This window comes from Cibotium barometz, chromosome 18, assembly GCF_041138505.1.
Source record: "Cibotium barometz isolate CiBa-2024 chromosome 18, ASM4113850v1, whole genome shotgun sequence".
In the NCBI taxonomy this organism is placed as follows: Eukaryota; Viridiplantae; Streptophyta; class Polypodiopsida; order Cyatheales; family Cibotiaceae; genus Cibotium; species Cibotium barometz.
Window position 1 is genome coordinate 9524297 of NC_141063.1, and position 23602 is coordinate 9547898.

Sequence of the window (23602 nt, forward strand, 5' to 3'; positions counted from 1 at the left end):
TTAGCTCATCTTCGTTTTTGCTATAAATTTTAGATCAAATAATCAAGAAGAAGAATTCCATGCAGGTGGACAGAACTCATCCATGCAATGGATAGAACTCGTACGTTGGAAAATTGATACATCAAGTCAATGCAGGAGCTCCCCGCCATGGTTTGAGTGCCCCCTTTCAACCCGCATCCTGAACCCAGCCTCCACTTGATTTCCCCTCTTCTTTGTGCCGCTCTTCTCCCCTTTCTCACTTATGCCCTTGAAACTGCCACTAGATCTCCCAAACATCTCCTGCATACAAATACACAAGAACAAACACATAGATGATGGTGCCGGCGGCTCACCTCCCAAGCCTGTAGGGTGGTCGGACAGGGTAGTCGGACAACAGACACATCAGGTCGGCCAGCAGGAACAGGTGTGCGCAAGCTGTGGGTTGCATTGGGAGAGGCACACCTGCCATGTGGCATTTGGCGGCATAAAATGATGTTCGTGGGCAATAATAACAGGCCATGTTATGCTAGCCAACCAGCACACTGAGTGCTATATATACGTGCATAGGAATTTAATTATCATCATCTGCATTTCTCAGGGCTAATCTCTCTACAAAGCATTTCTCTTAGAGCGTGGGCTGGCCAAGGAGATCTTCAGCAATGTTGGGTTGTGAGTTGTCGTCTGCAATCTCAACTATCTTTTGTACTATAGATACAATTGTAAAGCTCTCTTCTTTTCGGCTGGCCTTAGGCCCAAGATCCTCCTGTAGTTACTGATTTTTCACCACCTGTAGGCGCCTGCCCATAGGTGCTTAATTATCCTTGCTGGCTGGCTGCTCTCGGAGGAAGGCTGTCTCATACAATAGTTCGCGAGGAGAGGGGGGGGGGGGGGGGGGGGGGGGGCGCGCAAACAAGTGGTCTATAATGCCAAGTGCTGTTGCGCCACAACCCCGAAGGCAATACGACGTTGAGACTCCTGAACGAGTCCACACCTAGAGCAAAGCACCGGCCGACCTGCAACTACCAGCAACGTGCGCAATGCCAAGCTCTTGTGAGCTATCTGCCAAAAAGGAAAAGAGTAACATTCCGGGGCCGAAAGCTGTCCCATAGCCGTTTCCAAAAATCCAGGAGGAAACACGTGGGGATGTCTTGGGTCTGCCAATGTACTCCTGCCGCTACTATACTATCAACCTATGGCATCTGAATCCTATGGCCCAGATGGAGCGTATACTCAAAAATGGGGATGTCGAGGGCATCCTCAAGCGCGTGACATTGCCACTCGCCCAGATCTCATTGTAGTCCCATCAGTCGTCGGCCTTCCCATAGCCATAATCTCCATAATCTCTCTCTGGCCACTTTGGCTAGGGAAGGGTCAACATGCCACCTGTGGTCAATAAAAACCAAATCACCCTCACTCTCTGTAAAGTGTAGTTGCTAAGGTCCTATGCCGAGGGGGGGGGAAGCGGCTCATTCTAGCTTGTGGCCCAATAGAAAAGGTCACAAGGGTGCCTCCATCTACATCATGGACCACAATCGGAAAGTCATCCCCTAGCCCAACACCCCTCTAACCTGGGATTAACCCACCCTACCTTATGTGCCTAGTGTGGACATAACATACTCCCCCCCTTAAGGACCATTGATGTTCTCAACAATGAACTCGAGAAATTGGGCCTTCAAATTTTTAATGGATTCCCACACAGCTTCTGTGACTCGCGGCGGGTGCCCGGGGTACTAGGGCCTTTGACACACTTGTTGATACCATCAATGCATATTAAAACATTTAAACATAAAAGCTGGACAAAAACATCCACAAATGCTGAAAATGGATCTTGCACATGTGAAACCACATAGAGGCCGGAATGGGCCGACCCCCCCCTTGGAGTATTTTATTACCCAAGGAGAATAATATCATGTACAAGCTTTGAGGGCCTTACTCTCCCCACGGGAGATGCCAGATTATCCATATACAAATGCCATAACACAGCCCAACACGAGGCAACTAAGCCGGAACATAGGCTGTAGAAATGCCGAGCAACAATATAATCCATATACCTCCGTGTGGGTACTGATTCTTTCCCAAAAACCACGGGTCTTCATGCAATAGAGCGGGTACAGCAAGTACAACTCTCCATTCAGCCGGTACAACAAGTACAATGGCTGGTACAGCCGATACAGTGGCTGGTACAGCAAGTACAACAAGTACAAATGCTAGTACAGCATGTACAATGACTAGTACAGCAAGTACAAAAGCTGGTACAGCCGGTACAATGGGTGGTAGCCAATACAATGGCTGGTACAACATGTACAAAGGTTGGTACAACAAGTACAATGGCTAGAAATCATAATAAATGATTAAATACCCTTGCCTTCAGTATTTCTTCGCGATGGAAGCCTCCAAAACAGTCCCCAACAGCCGGTATTCTTCATGGGCAGTCTTCAAGTGAGAGAGAAAGAGAGTAGCCATCATTAGGGCAGCCTGTAACGGTGGTAGAGGCTAGTAGGGAGCCTTTATTAATGAAGAGAGAGGGCTCCAATTTATAGATTTGGGCCTCCCATGAGCTAAAATGGCAAGAGAAGGCTACAATGACAAGTGGAGAGCCACACAATAGCTGAAGTGATAAGTGTGAGGCCACTTGTCTCACTTTGATCCATTTTCTAACAAGTGTCAGGCCACTTGTCTCACATTGGTCCACTTTCTTGCCACATGTCCCAATCTAAAAGATGGGTCCTTCCATAATCTTTACCTCTAAAAATATCCCAACTAGTAGACATTCTGTCATAGGCACTTTGCCAACTCTTGGTATCTGCTCAATTCCAGATGTAATGACGCGAACAGAATTTCCATCGGAGTCGGGCCAAAAATAGCAACTCTCCTAAATTTTAGGAGTGTGGTCCTTTGTATTCTAGGATAATCCCCAAAGCTTGTACTTTCCAAATATTTAGACATCCTAGAGTCCACCAGACCCCTTTCATACTGGGAAATGTCCAGGCTCGTGATAGCTTCTCTCTCAGATCTTCCCCTCATAATAAGCACTTCGTCTTGAATGTTTAGAATGCTGATTAAGAACCATTTTTGGTTCCTTAGGAATATATTCAGTTGCTCTTCTCGAATTAGATCTTGTAAAAAAGGAACCATCTCATCTAAGCCACCTAGCTTCTCTTTCAATCTAGAGGCATGAAATACTGGATGAAATGTAACACCTTGGGGAAGTTCTAAGCGATAAGCAACGTCCCTAATCTTCTTTGTGATCCTGAACGGTCCACAAAACCTAGAAGATAGCTTCTAATGCTTGCCTATATGTAGCTTCTAATGCTTGCCTATATGCATAGTCTTGGAATCTTTCGGAATTCTCAGATACACCCACATGCCAACATCAAACACTCTAGATCTATGTTGGTTAGCATAGGTTTGAGCTCGGTCTTGAGCCGTTCTTCCGCTTTCCCTTGCAAGTTTAAGCATCTCCTGCATATCTTGCAAAAAATCACAAGCTTGCTAATTTTGGATTTTACCTAATCCAAGAGCAATCGGTGCTCTAGGTTGAAATCCGTACATAAGCATGAATGGGCTAAATCCTGTAGCCAAATGCTTATTGCTATTGTACGCAAATTCTAAGTGTGAGATACACCTTTCCCACTCGGTTTGTCTTTTGGAGACATAAGCCCTTAGCATATCTTCCAAAGTCTAATTAGTTCTTTCAATTTGACCATCTGATTTTGGTTGATCCGAGGAAGACATACTTAACTTAGTTTCCAATCTAGCAAATATATCTTGCCAGAACCTTGCATTGAATTTTCCATCCTAATCACTGAATATTTCTTCACGCAATCCATAAAGCCTGTATAAGTGATCTACAAATAAAGTAGCCAGCTCATGACTCTTAATCTTTGACCATGTGGGAATAAACTTAACCATCTTGGTTATTCTATCCGCTACTACCCAAATAGAATCATGTCCTCCATTCGTTCTAGGTAGTCCCACAAAAAAATCGATGGAGATACTCTGTCATTTGAATTCTTGTATCTCAAGTGAATGAAGTAAGTGTTACAACCCCATGGATCTCCTAAACGCAAAACCTAAGAAAGGTGCAGGCTAGCTCACCTCCCAACCATGGGTAGCCCCAAGTCAGGGGCTAAGGTCTAACTCCCAGAGATCCATGCCATACCTTCGACATGCCGACCTATGCTCTGCCACACGTCTTGGTCGAACTCTAACCAATAGTGAGGTTATGACAACGAAACCCATGTTTCACTTACTTATATAATGCCCACTACTGCTATAAATAACTAAACTGTTATAAAAAGCCAATACACGTGGATTTATTAATAATAACCTTACCCGCCCGTATTAGCATGCTTCCTCCTAATCCCAAGGCACCCCTAACCTTGCCGAATTATGCCACTAATCCCAAAGTTTAGCACTAGGTACGTAACATACTTCCCCTCCTCAAACGTTTCAACCCTTGGAAACAAAATCCATCTAAGAAAGAAAATTGGGAAACCTATGCTCTAAACTAGCAATTGTCTCCCAAGCCGAAGACATTCCCAGTCTTGGAAATAAACAAGGGAAACTCAAACTACACCTAGCAATTGACTCCACAATCTGGTTCACACTGTCTACTCTTTCCACTCATAATTCAATCATAGGAATTAGGTAAAATTGCAGCCCTTGTTCCTACAACTATCTCAATGGAACTAAAAACACACCAACTCCAACGAGAATCATGAGAAAGAGAACAATCCCTCAATCCAACTCCCGAGGAATCGGATATTCTTACATCACACAAACAATTGTCATAGCCAATCAAATTACCTATCCTATCACGTTTGGGTGCTTCCTCGTGCCTAGGGGATATAAAAACACCTTTCCTATCAGATATCTGAACACTCTCATCATAAATGACCTCTAAAAGTGTTCCTATCAAGATCGTGTCCAAGCCAGAACACCCATGGTATACCTCTCAAACTGTACCACATCCTCTGCCAAATGCACAACAATGGAATCGGTTGTACAACAGGTCAATTCTTTCTAGGACTACACCTAGAACTACATCTTCATGTTCTAATTCTCAAGGGAAACTTCGGTTGACACCCATACCAAACATAACCTATTCAGTATTACCATAGGCAGATCCTCACCAATCAAAAGATCTCTCGGTGTTGAACATGTGCAATGTTCCACAAGAACTGATGGATCCTCTTTGCTACCTAACAGACTGAGAACAATCATCATGAGTAGGAACCTATCTCATTCAAACTCTAACTGCCTGAAGTATCCAAAACCTTCAAGTCCCAACTCAGCCTACTGTGTCAAGGTAATCACGATGCAAGTGCAATGTGGGTTTGTATTAATAAAGCAATCTTATCATGCGCTTAATGTCAAATAGGTAAAGTCTAAGGACTTAGTGTACATAGTTGCTTTGACATTGGCTACACTTTTTGAAATGCTACTTAATTGTTTTTGCATGGCCAGGAGGCCAATCTTCAGCGGGCAGAGCAGTCGCTCTAGGTTTTTAGTGTAGCTTCGGGAGCATTGATCAATTGGCGCAAGACAGTGGCCTTTTGGATCAGTAGCGCTCCCACTCCGGCATGGAGCCCAGACCCGGGTTTTAGATGGATTCCTCCTGGCACAGCAGTGCGGTATTTGGGATGCCAGATTAAACTAGATTTGTCACCTGAGCAGCAGATTGCCCCGCTTCTTCTGAGCATTCGAAAGAAGCTTTTGTATCGGAGTACAGCTCGGCTATCCTTGGCTGGGAGGGTGGTGGTGGCAAATCAGGTGCTTTTAGCGACCATGTGGTACATCACGTCTTGCTGGATCTTCTCGAGCTCTTGCATCAGCCAGGTACAAAGGCTGATAAGGAACTTTCTTTGGTCTGGGCGGGATGGTCAGGCAGCCCGGGCTAAGGTTGCTTGGGCAGTTATTACACTTTCATTGGCCCAGGGAGGCTTGGGCATTATAGATCCAGTTGATCAGAGTAGAGCCCTATTGGGGAAGCTTATTGTTCGGGGGCTGCTTCCAGGCGCTGAGCCTTGGAAAGAGCTTCTTTTTCAGCGGCTGCAGGCTCGGGCTCCCCCAGCAGGGGGCACTTGGGCACCAGAGATACGATGGATCTTCATAGAGATGAGGAGGACAGGCCTCAGTAGAGGATGGGAGGACAGATTTGCCTTGAGCATCCTGAGAGCTTGGGAGTTGCTGAGACCGAGACTCTCTCTGTCACGATTATGACTTAGTTCATTATACACAGTCTCCTCATGGTTACAGATATTGAAGTGACATGATTACAGAGAACCCCTACACTCAGAAGGTCACGACTATTCGCTCTAGAGACATGCCTCTTCATCAAGAGCCACACTCCTTCGATGACTGGTCACACCCCTTCGCTCTAGGGTTGCAACTCTTCACCCAATGGTTGCAGCTATTCGTCCAAAGGATGTGTCTCTTCGCCTAGAGTCATGACTATTGGTCATGGGATGTGTCTTTTCATTCATGTCTCTTAGACTCCTATATAAGGAGCCTGTTGTATCACAATTTCAATCAATCAATCAAACATCTGTGTTCAAGTCTACTTTCAGTTTCAGTCTTAAATACACAGATAGTGGATGAAATACTAAGTAATAACAGTAATCCTCACAGTGGTATCAGAGCAAAATTTTTTCCCGGGCCTACGGTTGTGAGCCTCTCACCCTCTCCGCTCTACTCCCCTACCCGGCGTTGTATGGAAGCAGAAGAAAGATGGAACCTACATCTACGAGCATGAGGTAACCTAAACCTGCTTTCTCAATTCATACACAGAAGACAGATGCACAGATGTGTGTGTGGCGTACCTGGTAAGTGTGCAGAGATTGCCTGCTGGTAGCCCTTCGTGTGCCTCTTCATCGGGTTGTGCCCTTTGGTGCATGGGTTCGCATCCCTTCACACGAATGGTCGTCAAATCAGCCGGCAGGTACCCCTTCACCTTGGCGGCACTCCTTCCCCAAGCGATGGCACCTCTTCGCTATTGGCCGCTTGTGCAATAAGCGCCGATTCAGCCAGCGCAGCCCTTCGTGGGTTTACTAAAACGACCTGCCGATTCAGCCATCGCAGCCCTTCGTGGGTTTAATAAAACGACCAGCCGGCCAGCCCATTAATCACTTTGGGCGGCCCTTTTTTTTTTATTAACCCACGTACCCTTTTGAAACATCAAGTCAAAAAAAAAAAAAAGAGCGACTATGGGGCCAGCGCAACGAATTCGTCCGCCGGCCAGCCCATTCGCTTCACTCGCACGCCGTTCGAGGGAAGGTGCGCTCCTCTCCCACGCTGCCACGCCAAGGACTTCGCTCCACTCTGGCACACATTCCCATTCTCAACAAGGCGTCCAATGGAACCCAACAGCAATCAGCCCGCGCCTTACATCTCGTACATAGACGAGGTCCCGGAAGCCATATTGCCCGAAAATCCTCGCGAGACACCCACACCGGAGCCCGCCCCATTACCCGAACCTGTTGCAGAACCTGTTCCGGCTCCAATTCATGTACCAGGTCCCCTGGCCTTTTTATTATACGTCAAGTCACCGCCACGCCACTCAGTTCCAGGCGTGGGTGATCCGGCATATTTACTTGACGTGTCCAGCACACCATCTTGCTCATTACGAGTTTATTTTGGGACGGTACCCACATCTTGCATATTTCCTGGACGAGTGCCGTGTGGATGCAGTAAACCGGATCATCTCGCTTCAGCCCTTGGTTCGAGTATACAGCGAGCTCATTGTGCCAGATTACACTCCATTAACCCCTGCAGAGACACCTCCTCTCGACGAGGTGGAAGACTTCGAGCCTTCGGAGTTAGGCTCCGATTTCTTAGCAGAATTGGGAGACGATTCACTGTCACTCTCTCCTCCAGCAGTACCACATATTTCACCAGCTTCTCCGCGCTACTCCCTCTAGCAGACCCAACATGCCATCTATCTCAGAGGAGGACGGCCAGCAACAAGACGAGCAAATGCAGGCCATTAGATTATTACGCGAGCAGATGGAGACACTTCAGCAGACTTTTTCGACAAGTCTCTCTACCATCAGCAGACGACTCGACCAGTTGCAACGGACCCATCCAGCGCGCACACCAGCCAGTGATCCACAACCATCTTCTTCAGAGACTTCGGTAGCAGAAAATGAAGATGAACCAGATCCAACTGCTGAGGTAAACAATGCAGAACTCCAACTTCTTTATAAAATATTTAATGCTGCACAAAAAAAGAAACTCGATGTCAAACTGCCTGCCCCTTATAATGGTCGCCGCAACAAGCGCGTGCTTGACCAATGGATATTCAAAATGGAGGTATATTTGACCAATACCGATTTGGTCGAAAGCAAGAAGGTGGCTTTAGCCAGTTCACTACTCAAGGATACAGCACTTCTATGGTGGGAACGACGTGTTGCAGATGGTAAGCACACTCCTACTTGGGATAAATTCCGACGCGCCCTCCGCAAGGCCTTTGAACCTGCCAGTGCGGACTACCATGCCCCGTCTTCTCTCCGCTGCCTGAGGCAAACAGGATCCTCAGCCGCATATATCACAGAGTTCCAACGTTTAACTCTGGAAATTGAGAGCCTCAGCCCCGCTGACAAGCTACACAGCTTCATCGATGGGCTTGAACCCAACTTACAGGAAGATGTGCAGAAGTTTAACCCTCTCACCATAGATGCTGCCATTGCCTATGTAAAGCGCCTTGGAGATCTACGACGACAACCCAGGACATCCTTCTTTGGCAATCGGTCCTCAAACAGTGCTCGTTTCTCCCAGCCCAATCGCAGAGGAAATTTATCTCAACCTGAGTCTCAATATTCCCAATCCTCTGGTCAGCAATCTACTCGGCAACAGCCCTTTCGGCCTAGATTTTCAGGTCAGGCAGCAGCCTCCCAAACAAGATCCTCTTCCAACAACAACAATCGGAATCGAGGACGCAACTGGCAAGGTCGCCGACCCAACAATCACCGCGATACCTCAGCAGGTCAGCAAGCCTCTACATCGGCACCTTCAACCTCTCAAGCCAACCCTTCAGGTCTTTGCACAATTTGCAATGGACCACACAGGTGGTATGAGTGCCCAAAGCGTAATTCTCGCCAGAATTCCAACATGGAATGTTTCCCAGAAGGTGAACATGGACATCATCATCCTTCTGCACCAGAAAAAGGCAAGCAGGTGGTTCATGCAGTGCGAGTTTCTAAAGTTGTCAGTGCTTTAATGCTAAATGCCCACAACCATACTTCAGTGCCTGTTAACCTTTCCAATCAAGTTTTGAGCTTATTGGGATTTATTGGCCAGCATCCTATCAATGTTCTTGTTGATAGTGGATGCTCAACTAATTTTGTGGGAACTACTCTCGTCAGCAAGTTACGATTACCTACTCAGCAGAGTGCGAAAGTTTTCCAAGTGGAACTTGCAGATGGTTCTTTCTTGCATTGCAGTAAACGGATTCAGCAGTTGCATTTTCAGATTCAGGACTATCAGGATCAGCTGAATTTCTGACAAGCTGCCAACGACATTGCCTCCTCGACGTTCTGTAGATCATATGATTGATCTAATTCCTGGACAACCACCGCCAGTTCGAGCTCCTTATCGAGTTTCTTATTCAGAATCTCAAGAAATTCAGAGACAATTGGCAGAGTTGTTGGATAAAGGTCATATACGTCCAAGCAAAAGTCCTTTTGGTACTCCAGTTTTATTGGTCAAGAAGAAGGATGGATCTATGCGACTTTGCATTGATTATCGTGCCCTTAATAAGCAGACAATCAAGAATAAGTTTCCCTTGCCTCGCATCGATGAGCTCTTTGATCAGTTGCTTGGTGCGAAGGTATTTTCGAAGATTGATCTGAAGTCAGGCTATCATCAAATCAGGATTCGAATTGGAGATGAGTATAAGACAGCTTTCATAACAAAGTATGGACATTATGAATTTTTGGTCATTCCTTTTGGGTTAACCAATGCCCCAGCTACTTTCATGACTTTGATGAATGACATCTTTGGTCCTTACTTGGATAAGTTTGTCATCGTTTATCTGGATGACATTTTGGTCTTCAGTAAGACTCTAGCAGATCACATGCAGCATTTGCAGATTGTCTTCGACGTACTCCGTACGAATGTCTTGTACATCAACAAGAAGAAGAGTCAGTTTTTCAAAGATCATGTGGAATATCTTGGACACATCATCTCTGGACATGGTATTGCAGTTGATCCTAAGAAGATAAAGGTCATTGTTGATTGGCCTTTACCACTTACAATTTCAGATGTGCGATCTTTCTTGGGATTAGCAAACTTTTACCACACCAAGGTTCACAAGTTCTCAGATATTGCTGCTCCTTTGACGGCCCTTACAAAGTTAGAAAAATTGCAATGGTCACTAGAAGCTGAAAAGTCCTTTAATGATCTTAAGCATGCGTTGACAACTACGCCTGTTTTGGCTATTGCGGATCCAACTCAACCATTTGACGTCATGACCGATGCTTCAGATAGAGCATCTGGAGGCGTTCTTATGCAGAATGATCGTGTTATTGCTTTTGATAGTCATAAATTTTCGGCTATTCAAATGCGATATCCCGTTTATGACAAGGAATTTTTGGCAATTGTTCATGCTTATAGAACGTGGAAGCATTATCTTCTTGGTGCAGATTCAGTGGTTAAGACAGATCATCAGTCTTTGACCTACATCTTTACTCAACCAGTGATGAATCCTCGTCAAGGACAATCGGTTGAATTTTTGGCGAATTTTCACATGGCGATACTCTATGTTCCTGGATTACAGAATGTGGTAGCAGATGCTTTGAGCCGCATGCCTCGAGCTACAAACTTTGCTATCTCAAATGTGCAGATGGAGATTCCTGCATGTTTTAAGCATGAGTATTTGACAGATAGAGACTTTGGAGATGTCTTTCGAGCTCTCAAATCTCTTCATCCTACTGTTGCAGAAATGAATATGTTTGCCGCATATACAATTGCAGATGATTTACTTTATTACTTAGATCGCATTTGTGTTCCTCACAATGCATCTTTGCGGAAACTCCTTATTCAAGAGCATCATGAAGTACCCTTTGCAGCTCATCCTGGAATTAACAAGACATATCGTCTGTTATCAGCAACATACTTTTGGCCTCAGATGCAACAGGATGTTATTAAGTTTGTTAAAGCTTGTCACTCTTGTCAAATTATGAAAGCTTCACGACAACTTCCTCAAGGATTGCTTCAGCCTTTGCCAGTTCCTCGGGAAAGATGGGAAAGCATAAGCATGGATTTCATCCCTACTTTGCCGCGTTCACAGAAAGGCAATGCTCAAATTTTAGTAGTGGTTGATCGGTTTTCCAAAATGGCACATTTTATTCCTTGCAAGAAGACAGTTTCTGCTCCAGATCTTGCAGCGTTGTTCGTACAACATATTTTCAGAATTCATGGATTGCCAAGATCTATTGTTTCTGACAGAGATCCGAAATTTACTGGACATTTTTGGACTTCCCTATTCAAATCTCTTGGTACGAATCTCTTGTTCAGTTCTGCCTATCATCCTCAGACAGATGGACAGACAGAACGGGTAAATCAAATTTTGGAAGAAATGCTTAGACATTATATTCAGACAAGATTAGCTTCTTGGAAAGAATATTTGCCTCTTGTGGAGTTTGCTTACAATAATTCTCCGCATTCAGTCACTGGAATGACTCCTTTTCAAGCAGCATATGGTCACACTCCGCTTGTGCCTACAAACTTTGTTCTTCAACACAAGGTGGCATTAGCACATCAGTTGATTCAAGAAATGCAAGATATTCTTGTGCAAGTTCAAGACAGACTGGTTCATGTTCAGCAAAAGTATCAGAAGTATGCGAATAAACACAGAAGGCATACTGAGTTTCAAGAAGGTGACTTGGTTTTGCTTTATGTTGCACCGCATCGATATAAGACAGTAAAGTCAGTCTTTCCGAAGTTGCGACCGCGTTTCTATGGTCCATTTAAAGTTACAAAGAAGATTTCAGTTGTCAGTTATAAGTTGGATCTTCCACCATCTTGGGGAAAAATTCATCCGACATTTCACATCTCTTGGCTCAAGAAATATATACAAGGAGATTCATCTATTCTGGAGTTATCTTCTTATGTTCCTGAGATTGAAGATGATCACATTATTCTTGTTCCTGAGAAGATTCTTGACGTTCGTCAGAAAGAAACAAGACGGAAGATTACTACAGAATTTCTTGTTAAGTGGATGGACTTGGATGAGTCAGATTCTACTTGGCAGACAGATGAAGAAATGCAACAATATCCTCAACTCCTCCAAGAATTCTTTGGCAGACAACCGACTCTCATTTAATCACAAGGGTTTTATTTTAAATGGGAGGGAATGTCACGATTATGACTTAGTTCATTATACACACTCTCCTCATGGTTACACATATTGAAGTGACATGATTACAGAGGACCCCTACACTCAGAAGGTCACGACTATTCGCTCTAGAGACATGCCTCTTCATCAAGAGCCACACTCCTTCGACGACTGGTCACACCCCTTCGCTCTAGGGTTGCAACTCTTCACCCAATGGTTGCAGCTATTCGTCCAAAGGATGTGTCTCTTCGCCTAGAGTCATGACTATTGGTCATGGGATGTGTCTTTTCATTCATGTCTCTTAGACTTCTATATAAGGAGCCTGTTGTATCACAATTTCAATCAATCAATCAAACATCTGTGTTCAAGTCTACTTTCAGTTTCAGTCTTAAATACAAAGATAGTGGATGAAATACTAAGTAATAACAGTAATCCTCACACTCTCAGAGACCTCCTTCTTGCGATGAGGAGCGGGCCAGACAGCCGCTCATCTGGAGCCCAGCGGTTCGCACAGAGCAGGGTCATATGCTGGGTTCTCGGCCTCGTCTAGCCTGGGGACCATTGGCGGCAGGCCCAGCATGTAGTTTTGGAGACTGGCAGGCCTTCTGCAGTCTCCCAGAGGAGATCCAGGTGGAGAGGCTGAGTCACTTCAGAGGGGGGCTGATTATGAGGGATGACATTCAGGAGGCACTCACAGAGGAGTGGTTCACGCCTCTCGAGCCAGTGGCCCCACGGTGGATGGGAGCCTTTACACAGTTGGAGATCCTGATTGCTGTCAGAGCTTGCGCTGAGGATGGCAGATGCCTCTACTATGAGATCCAGGATGAGGGCAGACTTCAGAGAGTGGAGGTGGAGTCGCCTTTGGCTGCAGAGTGCATCTTTCAGAGGATACGAGTAGTGGCCGCCGCTTCTCGGAAGTGGCATATTGACCCAGACCTTGCACATGTGGACTCTGATTGGCGCATATAGGCATATGCAGCGCGCCCCTATGAATCATTTAATATTTATCTTGCTCACCAATCACCATGCCCACACTTGTGTTGTTCCACTTTCACAGGGTCATGATTGGGGAGGAGATCCAGACACGAGGAGATCTACTTCAAGCCCAGAAGCAGTTTTATGGAGCAGTAAGAGGCAGTCATCTTTTGCCTTGTCATCGACAAAGGCAGAGTACCGGACTGCTTGTGATGCTGTTTGCGAGGTGGTGAGGTTGCAGAGGTTGCATGGCAGGATTGGGCTTCCACCGGAGGAACCCACGGTTATCCAGAGGTACTTTGTTCGTGAACAGATCGTTGCTGATGACATCTTGCTAGAGTTCTGTTCGACGGAGGACAGTACGATGAACCTCTTCACGAAGTCGCTATCTCAGGATTTGCTCAGGCAGCGTCCCTGTGGTTGGTTTCACAGCCAGGAGCTGAGAGGGGGTGTTAGAAGTCATCTCCTGTCTTTATCTAGACACCATGGCCTTTGTTGTGGGTGTGTCTGCCCTTGTAGGTGTTGTTCTCATTTTTCCTCACTCCCCGTATTTTTCCCCCATTTTTTTCCATTTTTCTGTGGCTTGGGAGGCAGCCTGTGGTGGCAGGAGGACACTTGTCTTGGCCGACTGCATCTATGATTATTGGTGCTGGCCGACTGTGTGATACAGGTCGTAGACACCTTTTCTGATGCTGGCCGAAAGTTCACACTTGGCCGACTAGTATTTTTTGCTAGTCGTGGTGGACGTGCTCCTGTCGGCTGTCCTACAGCAGGCCGACTGGTGTTTGGGGGCCATATAAAATGGCCCCACAACCCTTGCCACATTTGTATCATATTCAGGATTCTTCTTGTGTATATATAGTAGAGTTATACGCCTCTCTCTACATTGCTGTCTATTTTCTGCACTTGCTCGTGTTTCCAGATTTAGTCATCATCTCCGCTGCGTATTCTGGCATATGTATATGTATATGTATATGTATATATGTAATATGTATGTATGTATGTATATGTAAATGTATACACACGCATGCAGCACGCATATAATATATATATATACACACACACACACACACACCCCCTTTGGGTCTTTGGGGCCAGATTTATCCGATGAGGATTGGCAGCGAGTTGAGAGGCGCCAGGTCATGATGTTCTCCCGTATGATCCGCAGATTATCCAGGCACAGTTTGCTACAGCCCCAATGGTCAAAGAGGAGAGGATCTGCCGACTATGCCACACAGAGGTTGAGACGGAGGAGCATTACATATGCCGCTGCCCAGTATACTATGAGATCCGTGGGAGATTTCACCATCTATTTCGTGAGGGATTCGGTCCACTCTCCAAGATCATTCACTTTCACGACCAGCGTTGCCTGGGCCTCTTCCTGCTTGAGCTCCACAGACACAGGGACACCTTGAGAGAGAGCCTCGGCCCCAACCACCCCGCCCCCTCCCTCGCCAGCCAACCATCACCAGTTTCTTACGGACCCAGGAGGTGGAGGACACCGGCATAGTGGATCTTGTGGACCCTCCACGAGCTGCTCTGGACCTACCTCGCCCGAGCAGAGTTACCTCCGACCAAGCCTCTGCACCCCAGCGTGCCCGACGCCCTTGACCCCCCGTCGGCCACAATCACCTCATCAGCTCCAAATCCAGGACATGCTCCACCACCATCGAGCTACCTTTCCACATGACATAGCTGAGGGAGACCTCTCGGCCATACTCTTCAGCCCCATGCTTGATATTTTGGAGAGTGGTATACCATCTACTCGGAGCTGATGTTGCTCTCATGTTTCTATATTCTTAGTACTCCATGATGAGTTTCCATGGACAGTTTTGTATCACCCCAGTGCGATAGCTATGTTTATGTTTTCTTTCTGTTTTATTTTCCATTCCATGATGAGGTATGCCATGGACATTATTGTATCACTTTGGTCTCAAAGGCCCATTGGGTCTTTAGTAGACGCTTAATATATCTTTCTTTCTTTCTCATGCACGCACACACATATTGTACGACCACATATTGTCATCATATAGCATCACACAGATACTTTAGCTTATCTATACATACATACATACACACACACACACACACACACACACACACACATATATATACCTAGATAATCCAAGAACATGCCCAAATTTACCTTTTAGCAACGTGCATGTTATATACTCATGGTAGTCAACCCACAAGACTATATAACTATCAACTCCATTATGCATAGTATGGACTAGATACTACAACATCCCCACTAACGTCATCAGTGCCCAATAGTGGGTGTAGAACTCTGTATCAAGATATGCTCTCACACACACACTCCACACACACACATAAGAGCATATATTCACACAAAGCCCTTCATACTGAGTTTCTATCAAACCTCCAGAGATGCAAGGCAGACTCAGCCTTAATGAAGCCTAGCACTAAGGGAAGTAGCAAATAGAAAGAATTAGTACAGCAAATAAGTAGTTGATAGGGCAAATGCATCGCTAAAGAAAGAAACAATTAGCACAATATCAACTCGCCGCAACAGTGTACACATGCATATATATACACATAATTGTATATATAAAAGCTTTGTGTTTACATATTACTGATACACAGGAAAACTTGGTACCAAAAACACAAAACTCAGTATCCTATAAGGCATTGATTTGCTTTGAAACAGACCCCACAGATGAACTACAAGAACAAGAAAAGTAGCATGCTGCATACAGCTGTGTCCTTTCTGACCAGTTACCGAGCAAAAGCGAGGTCTGCCTTCCAGCTCATACTCCACTATATATATATACCTAGATGAATCCACGAACATGCCCAAATTCACCTTTTAGCAACGTGCATGTTATATACTCATGGTAGTCAACCCACAAGACTATATAACTATCAACTCCATTATGCATAGTATGGACAAGATACTATGACATCCCCACTAACGTCATCAGTGCCCAATAGTGGGTGTAGAACTCTGTATCAAGATATGCTCACACACACGCACTCCACACACACACACACACACACACACTCCACTATGTTCACAAGCAGCTGTGCCAAATGCTACAATATGAACTCGTGTAGGCAAGCTTTTGAAATCCGGCTACAAGCTGACTACGGCCTGTGGCTGTGTTCACACCAGGCACAGGCTGGCTACTGCTTGAATCAATGAGTCAACTCTCCTGTAAACATCAGGTTTGTAAACGAGCAAGCCCTTTTACCAAGATATGTGACAGGTGGATTGGACACTCAGACTCTTGCTGGAACAGAGGCCAACAGCGCCCTCCACTGGGGGCAAGATGTGCATGACAGATGGTGTGGGCACCTAATAATAACAAATTGCCAGGTCCTTTCCGATGACCATAGAATAAATAAGAGAAGCAGAATGAATGTCATTCAAAGCTTCATCAGTCAGCAAGCATATGAATGGAAAGGGCCTACCACTGTTGTGATCCAGGAAACATCAAAAACCTTTAGATACAAGCTATTGCAGATGGTCATAGCAAAAATGTACATACCAAAAACACAGCGGTGTTGAGAGCTGCTCATGTCGATGGGAGGGCCACCTTGTAGGCACTCATCTCAGAGAGAACCCCCTCTGAAACCCCTCTGGAAACAAGCTGCTGCCAACCAAAAAACCCTAACACTAGCCCTCTATGGTATCCATCTGAAACCACCAAGACCAAAATTCCTAATTCTAAATCTCTGTTGCATCCTTCAAATTCTGGACCCAAACCCTAGTCCTCAGGTTAATAATGATAATAATAATAATGCTAGATAAAAATGATAAAAAGAGATGTGCAGTGTTTTCCTTGTCTACTAATTAACCTGCAATTCAGTCACGATGTTGCGCCTCTCTTGCTCAACCCACCGGGAGCTAGGGAGAGGCCATTATCCACCAGTGAAGGGCCGAGTGTCCATCGGCTGAGGCAAAAAAAAAGGGATTGAACTCAAGACTTCCCGTTCAAGACGAAACCGCAGACAATTAACTGGTTTTAACACTAAGATTCTCCAAACCTTAACCCTTAATTTCATGGCAAACTTCTCCAAACCAAGATTTCAATTATCTCCATTCCACAGTTCAGAGATTTTATTTTTTCTGTTTTTTCCCTTGAGAGAGAGAGACAAACAAACAAGGATTAAGATCTTGACATACCTGCTTTTGTTGAAACACTGTGTGAGGATGGCCCTGGCGATGTTGCTATGCTTTGTGCCAACAAAACGAAGCGGGGAGACGAGTCGCGTTTGAAACTCGAGGGCTTCCTTAGAGCTAATAACCCACAGTGACAATTAAACCTTTTTTTTTTACTAAAAAGTTTGACCAATATATATGAAAGGAAAACCTCGAGTAAAAACCTTTCAAAAAACCACTTTTTAGAGATTCTCACACCAATTCTCATAGTTAAAAACCCCAAGGAAAAACTGGGACACACCTTGCAAAGGAGTGATCTCCCACATGAATCCCGGAGGATAACACCTACTTATTCTAGGACCCACACCTCTATTCTCCATTGTTTAGCAAACTACATAACAAATTCCATCTATCATCTTCATTTACTAAAGAAGATTGCTCCCAAGACACTTTATAATCCAATAAAACACAAGCCTCCATTAAAGCCTCTGTGGTGCATCCTCTGGGAGTCTGCTTTTCCAACACTTCTCCTTTGCCTGACCAGATCTTTATAGTGGGTCTGGTCCCTACTAGGTTTTCTATAAAAGCCACAACAGTGTATTTCATCGGCTTCTCTTTCAAGTACCATCTTCTAGTCTTGGGACCAAACCTCAGTTGTTTGGGCTTCACATCCAATGACACCTATAATCATAATACCTCTAAGTTAGGTTTCCCTAGTATGCAGAGGGGTTCCTAGCCAATCAACAGCAGCAGCAGTCACTTGATGTCATTCTGAATTCTCTATAACAAGAACTCCAGATCATCAATTTTTATGTTGTTTACACAGATTACATATGTACATATAAATACACATTTATGCATTAGTCATGTCACATCCGGTATGTTGTTTACACAGATTACATATGTACATATATATACACATTTATGCATTAGTCCTGTCACATCCGGTATTTTCTGAAACAACACACAATTCTTAGAAGTCCAGATTTTCCACAGGCATGTTACAGGTATATATTTTATCATATTTTTGATAAATTAATAATCTTACAAAAATATGTTTAATTTAATTTGTGCAGGATTCAGTTTAATGGAATATGCAAGTGAGCACAAGATTAATGTATAGGTGTATATGTGCACAAAGTCATTTATGTAACAAGGCCCACTAGCAATTTTATTTGGGCAAAGGTTTTTATATGTACAAACCTTAGGAGACTTCATATGGTTAAAAATGTGTAAAGCAATACCCCAAAAGTGGAAAAAGGAAGCCCAATTTGTACGCTCATCTATTCTTAGCTCCTTGGGCTATTTTTATAAATAAAATTCTCTAAATACTCATGTCGTGGAAGTGGAGCTACAAAGTGTGGGGGGGAGATTGCACCCAATCTTGTCTTGATGGTGATGTTATTCTTTCTCACTTGCTTTATGTTATGCTATGTGATTTGATTTCAATTTAATTCAAGTCTTTGTTTTAATTTTTGATAAATTTTATGAGTTTTTAATTATTTCTTCAAGAAGTACAATAAGGGTCAGTGGTATCAAAGCTTTGGTTTAATTTAATCTTCTTGAAGGCGGTCAAAAACTTGTGGACAAAGAGGTGAAAGAGACAAAAACAGAGGTGATTTTGATATTTTTTATTTAAATTGAAAAAGAACAAGTTTATGGATTTATGTTTATGCATGGTTGAAAGAAGGCTTGTTTTTAACCATTGGATAACCAATCTCCATCAATCTATTGCCCAAAGAGTAAAACTAGGTGGAAAACCATTAGTGGGTTTCCCAAAACCACAAAACCACCTTCCTCAATACTAATCCTTTTCATAATCTGTCTGTACGGATTAGATCAGCAAAGAGAGGAGCATGGAGAGCCATAATCAAAATTGCTAAACCCAATTGCTCCTCAATTTGTATAATGGAAGGCTATTATAAATCTTGCAAATTGGAGAATTCAGAAATTTATCCTTCTGTGAAAAAAGAGGCGCCGATTTCATGAAAAAGGGGAGAAAGAATTAAAATTGTATATATATATATATATATATATATATATATATATATATATATATATATATATATATATATATATATATATATATATATATTCTCCTGTATTCTACCATGCGGACAACCGGCAACGCTCCCACCATTGGTCGTATATGCCCTCGTGTTGCATTCTACCGACGTTAACACCTCTCTCCTAGTGTGTGTGTGTGTGTGTAATAAAAGAGGACCCTCGCACTACCTTTCTGCCACCCACAAGTGGGGCAGATTGGCTAGTGCGAGGGCCCTTATAAAGGCCATGATCCACCTGAGTTCAAGTCCTACCATTGGTCGTATATGCACTTGTGTTGCATTCTACCGACGTTAATACCTCTCTCTCCTGGTGTGTGTGTGTGTGTGTGTGTGTGTGTGTGTGTGTGTGTGTGTGTGTGTGTGTGTGTGTGTGTGTGTGTAATAAAAGAGGACCCTCGCACTACCTTTCTGCCACCCACAAGTGGGGCAGATTGGCTAGTGCGAGGGCCCTTATAAAGGCCATGATCCACCTGAGTTTAAGTCCCACCATTGGTCGTATATGCCCTCGTGTTGCATTCTACCAACGTTAATACCTCTCTCTCTCTCTCTCTCTCTCTCTCTCTCTCTCTCTCTCTCTCTCTCTCTCTCTCTCTCTCCAACGGGCGGCAGCAGCGAAAGTGTGGTGGCATCAATGGCAACTTACTCTACACTAGATTGGATTAGATGTTATTCGCACTGATCGAACGCTCGAATCTTGTGAAAAGTCTTCCAATCTTGCAAAGCTTTGGGACATTTTGGCTATATATTCTTGGTTAGATCCTAATATTGGGTATTGTCAAGGCATGAGTGATCTCTGCTCTCCAATGGTGGTGCTATTTCAGAATGAAGCAGATGCTTTCTGGTGCCTTGAGCGACTGATGCATCGATTGCGTGAAAATATCAAGTGTACAGAACAAGCGGTTGGAGTGCAGAAGCAGCTTGCAAATCTTGTCTTGGTCTTGCAGGTTATTGATCCGAAGCTTAATAAGCATTTAGATGACCTTGGTGGTGGCAGCTTCTTTTTCTGATTTGTTATATCTTTGGGAGATTATGTGGTCCTTGGAGTATGACCCTGATCTGGAGCTTCGTGATGCTAGCTTCCAACATCAGTCATGTTTCAAAGCAAGACTTTAGTAATGGCCTAAATCATTGAACATAAATTGTATACAAGGGTTTTGAGAGCTTATGTATAGGTATGCCCTTATTTCCTTTGCAAAAGCACGAATAAAAACCTTTTATAAACCAAGAGATCAAAGAAATTATTAGCAAAAGCTTCTATCATGTGACTTTAAGGCAAAAAGAACAAGAAAACCCCAAAAAGCTTGAACTTTTGGGAGTAAGACCTTAGATCATAGACACCAAAATCTTGCTCCAAGACTTCCCTTCAAGGCTTGGAAGAGACCCTAAATTCTTTGTTCTAGTCTAATTATTTTTGTGATGCAGAGATTACAATATTTTCAGGATAGCCACAACAATGTGCAAAAGTTCAAGAGTTTTCATATTTTTGTGATATTTGAACACCACTTTTATTGTTTATTCTTAACTCATCACACCTTGAGGTAATTTTTATTATCGATGATTATTAATTACATCAGATATATCTATATTTGTTTATTTAACATTTTACTATGTAGATGTGCTTCCCCAACATCATGTGAGTAAGTATTCAACCCATTCATTAATTTCTTTGTGTGTTTAAAATTGACACTAATTAATTCGAGATGTATGAATCTTGGAACTACATTTAAATTGTTTGGTAAGATATAGCATTTCTTTTTCAAAATGTCTCCATCACTCATAAGAAAGTTCCATATTTTCCATAATTAAAATATCACATATACTTGTAATATTTGTGACCTTTTAATGATGCATTTTATAGCAAGGTTGTTCGACACTCACAAGACTCAATATGATCGATGAAGATAAAGAAGAAGAATACCGACGACTACTCAGACTCTTGAGGTAACATATTTATTGCATTTTATTATTTAACACTTTTTGGTAAACTCAAAGAGAGTTTTTATGCATCAAAAGTAGAACTTCTTGAAGGAATTGGCCCTTCCATCTTGAATTATACTTTATGAAATTTTCACTATGTATTAATCTTGTGGTATGGGACACAAGATTAATCCTATGTGAAGGATTTCGATGCATACTTATCTCTACATCTGTGTGGGATAATTTCTGGTGGTATGGGACACTAGAATTTATTACACATAGAAGTCCTTGATATAATGTATTTTGTTAGGGAACATACTTGAATTTATATAGTATATGACAATTGATCTCCTTTGCTTGCATAAGCAAACAAGCATTTGAGGTTAGTTATTTATCCAAGCAGGAGGGATATTACATAATGTCCATCCTTTAGTTGTACAGGGACACCCGGACACTAGTGTGCCATTCTAGTGAATTGGTATCGTGGGTGACTCCACATTAAATACTAATTATCATGGGTGACTCCACATTAAATACTAATTACCTAGTGGTATTGGCATAGCTTGAGACCATGCTTGACGAGTGTATGTTGTTAAAGTGTAACAAGTAGTGCCATGCTTGACAACTGTATTGTGGTCAAGTGAAACAAGTGGACTATGCTTAACAACTGCACATGGTCGAAGTGAAACAAGTGGTTTATGCAACTGATGTGCCATGCTCATTGGAGTGTAACAAGTGGCAAGTCACCATGCTAGATGATGTGTACATAGTGATACTCTTATCATAGTGAAATAAGTGGTGAATATATGCTATGTTTGTGCCTATCAATGTATCCTATTGGGATATGTTTGTAGAAATAGGTGATGATGAGCAATGTGTGTGTGTCACACATAAGGGATCTTGTCTATAATATATTATTATTTGTGACTTGATGATGGTGCAAGCATCACCAATTTAGGTGTCGCACGAGATTTTTGTTGTTGTAGCATTTTCTTTTACAGAATTGAGGACAGTTGCTTCCTCAAATGGGAGGACTGTTAAACAGATATATATTTTATCATATTTTTTATAAATTAATAATCTTACAAAAATATATTTAATTTAATTTAATTTGTGTAGGATTCAGTTTAATGGAATATGCAAATGGGCACGAGATTAATGTACAGGTGTATATGTGCACAAAGTCATTTATGTAACAAGGCCCATTAGCAATTTTATTTGGGCAAAGGTTTTTATATGTACAAAACTTAGGAGACTTCATATGGTTAAAAATGTGTAAAGCAATACCCCAAAAGTGGGAAAAGGAAGCCCAATTTGTACACTCATCTATTCTTAGCTCCTTGGGCTATTTTTATGAATAAAATTCTCTAAATACTCATGTCGTGGAAGTGGAACTACATGGCATAGGGGGGAGATTGCACCTAATCTTGCCTTGATGGTGATGTTATTCTTTCTCTCTTGCTTTATGTTATGCTATGTGATTTGATTTCAATTTAATTCAAGTCTTTGTTTTAATTTTTGATAAATTTTATGAGTTTTTAATTATTTCTTCAAGAAGTACAATAAGGGTCCCGTGAGACAAGGCAATAAGCCCTGATAATGTTGAATAGAATTTATGTTCCCTCATCAGCAAAACAGACCACGTCCCTAGTAACCAATCCCCCTACTGTGTTTGAAGTCCCAACCCAGGTTGTATCCATCTCATTAATTTCCCCCATGCACCTCTGATGGCTGAGCAGCTCCAGAAAGCATGTTTACCATCCTCTAAGGCATATTTGCATCTAGGACAATAGCCACTAGTTATGTTATTCTGTGTCAGCTTTGCTCCAATAGGTAGAGCCCACATGCAAACTCTCCATAAAAACACCTGGAATTTAATAGGAATCTGACTCTCCCACAACTCTTTCCACTTCTTTTTCTAGTAGCCTGGGCTCCAACTTACCTTCCATATTCTATTGCAATATTCCACATTCTAGTCTCCTCTCCTTAGCATTGCATACAAGGCCCTAGTTGAGCCGTTCACTAGCTTAACCCCATTAACCCAAACCCAATCTTTGATCCAACAAGACTCATCATAAGCATTAGAGAACCAACCCTCCTAAATCAAAGTCAACACCTACCCCATTAAGTCCCTTTCCCTTGTAGATAGGTCATACTCTTGTTGTAATTGCTCTAATTCTTTCTAGCGCACCTCAGTCACATCCC

General features: G+C 43.1%; 2 protein-coding genes across 6 annotated transcripts in view; one reads left to right on the forward strand and one right to left on the reverse strand.

The window, feature by feature from the left end:
• DPMS2 (dolichol phosphate-mannose biosynthesis regulatory protein-like protein) overlaps window positions 1–17589 on the reverse strand; it is a 40329-nt gene extending 22740 nt beyond the window's left edge. Inside the window, exons 1-3 of one of the 5 annotated variants that reach the window (XM_086812078.1) lie at window positions 17439–17581; window positions 17111–17206; window positions 16801–16949 (exon numbers count right to left, since the gene is read on the reverse strand). The gene's annotated coding sequence lies outside the window, so the exon portion shown is untranslated. Of the gene's footprint in view, window positions 1–16800; window positions 17072–17110; window positions 17207–17438 lie in introns of those variants that run through there. The other 4 variants (XM_086812076.1, XM_086812079.1, XM_086812077.1 and 1 more) reach the window with 4 other exon arrangements.
• LOC147628901 (uncharacterized) lies at window positions 7006–9483 on the forward strand. The gene has a single exon (XM_086812836.1). The coding sequence runs from the start codon at window positions 7912–7914 to the stop codon at window positions 9481–9483; it is 1572 nt and encodes a 523-aa protein (XP_086668962.1). The 5' UTR covers window positions 7006–7911.
• Window positions 17590–23602: the final 6013 nt, after the last annotated feature.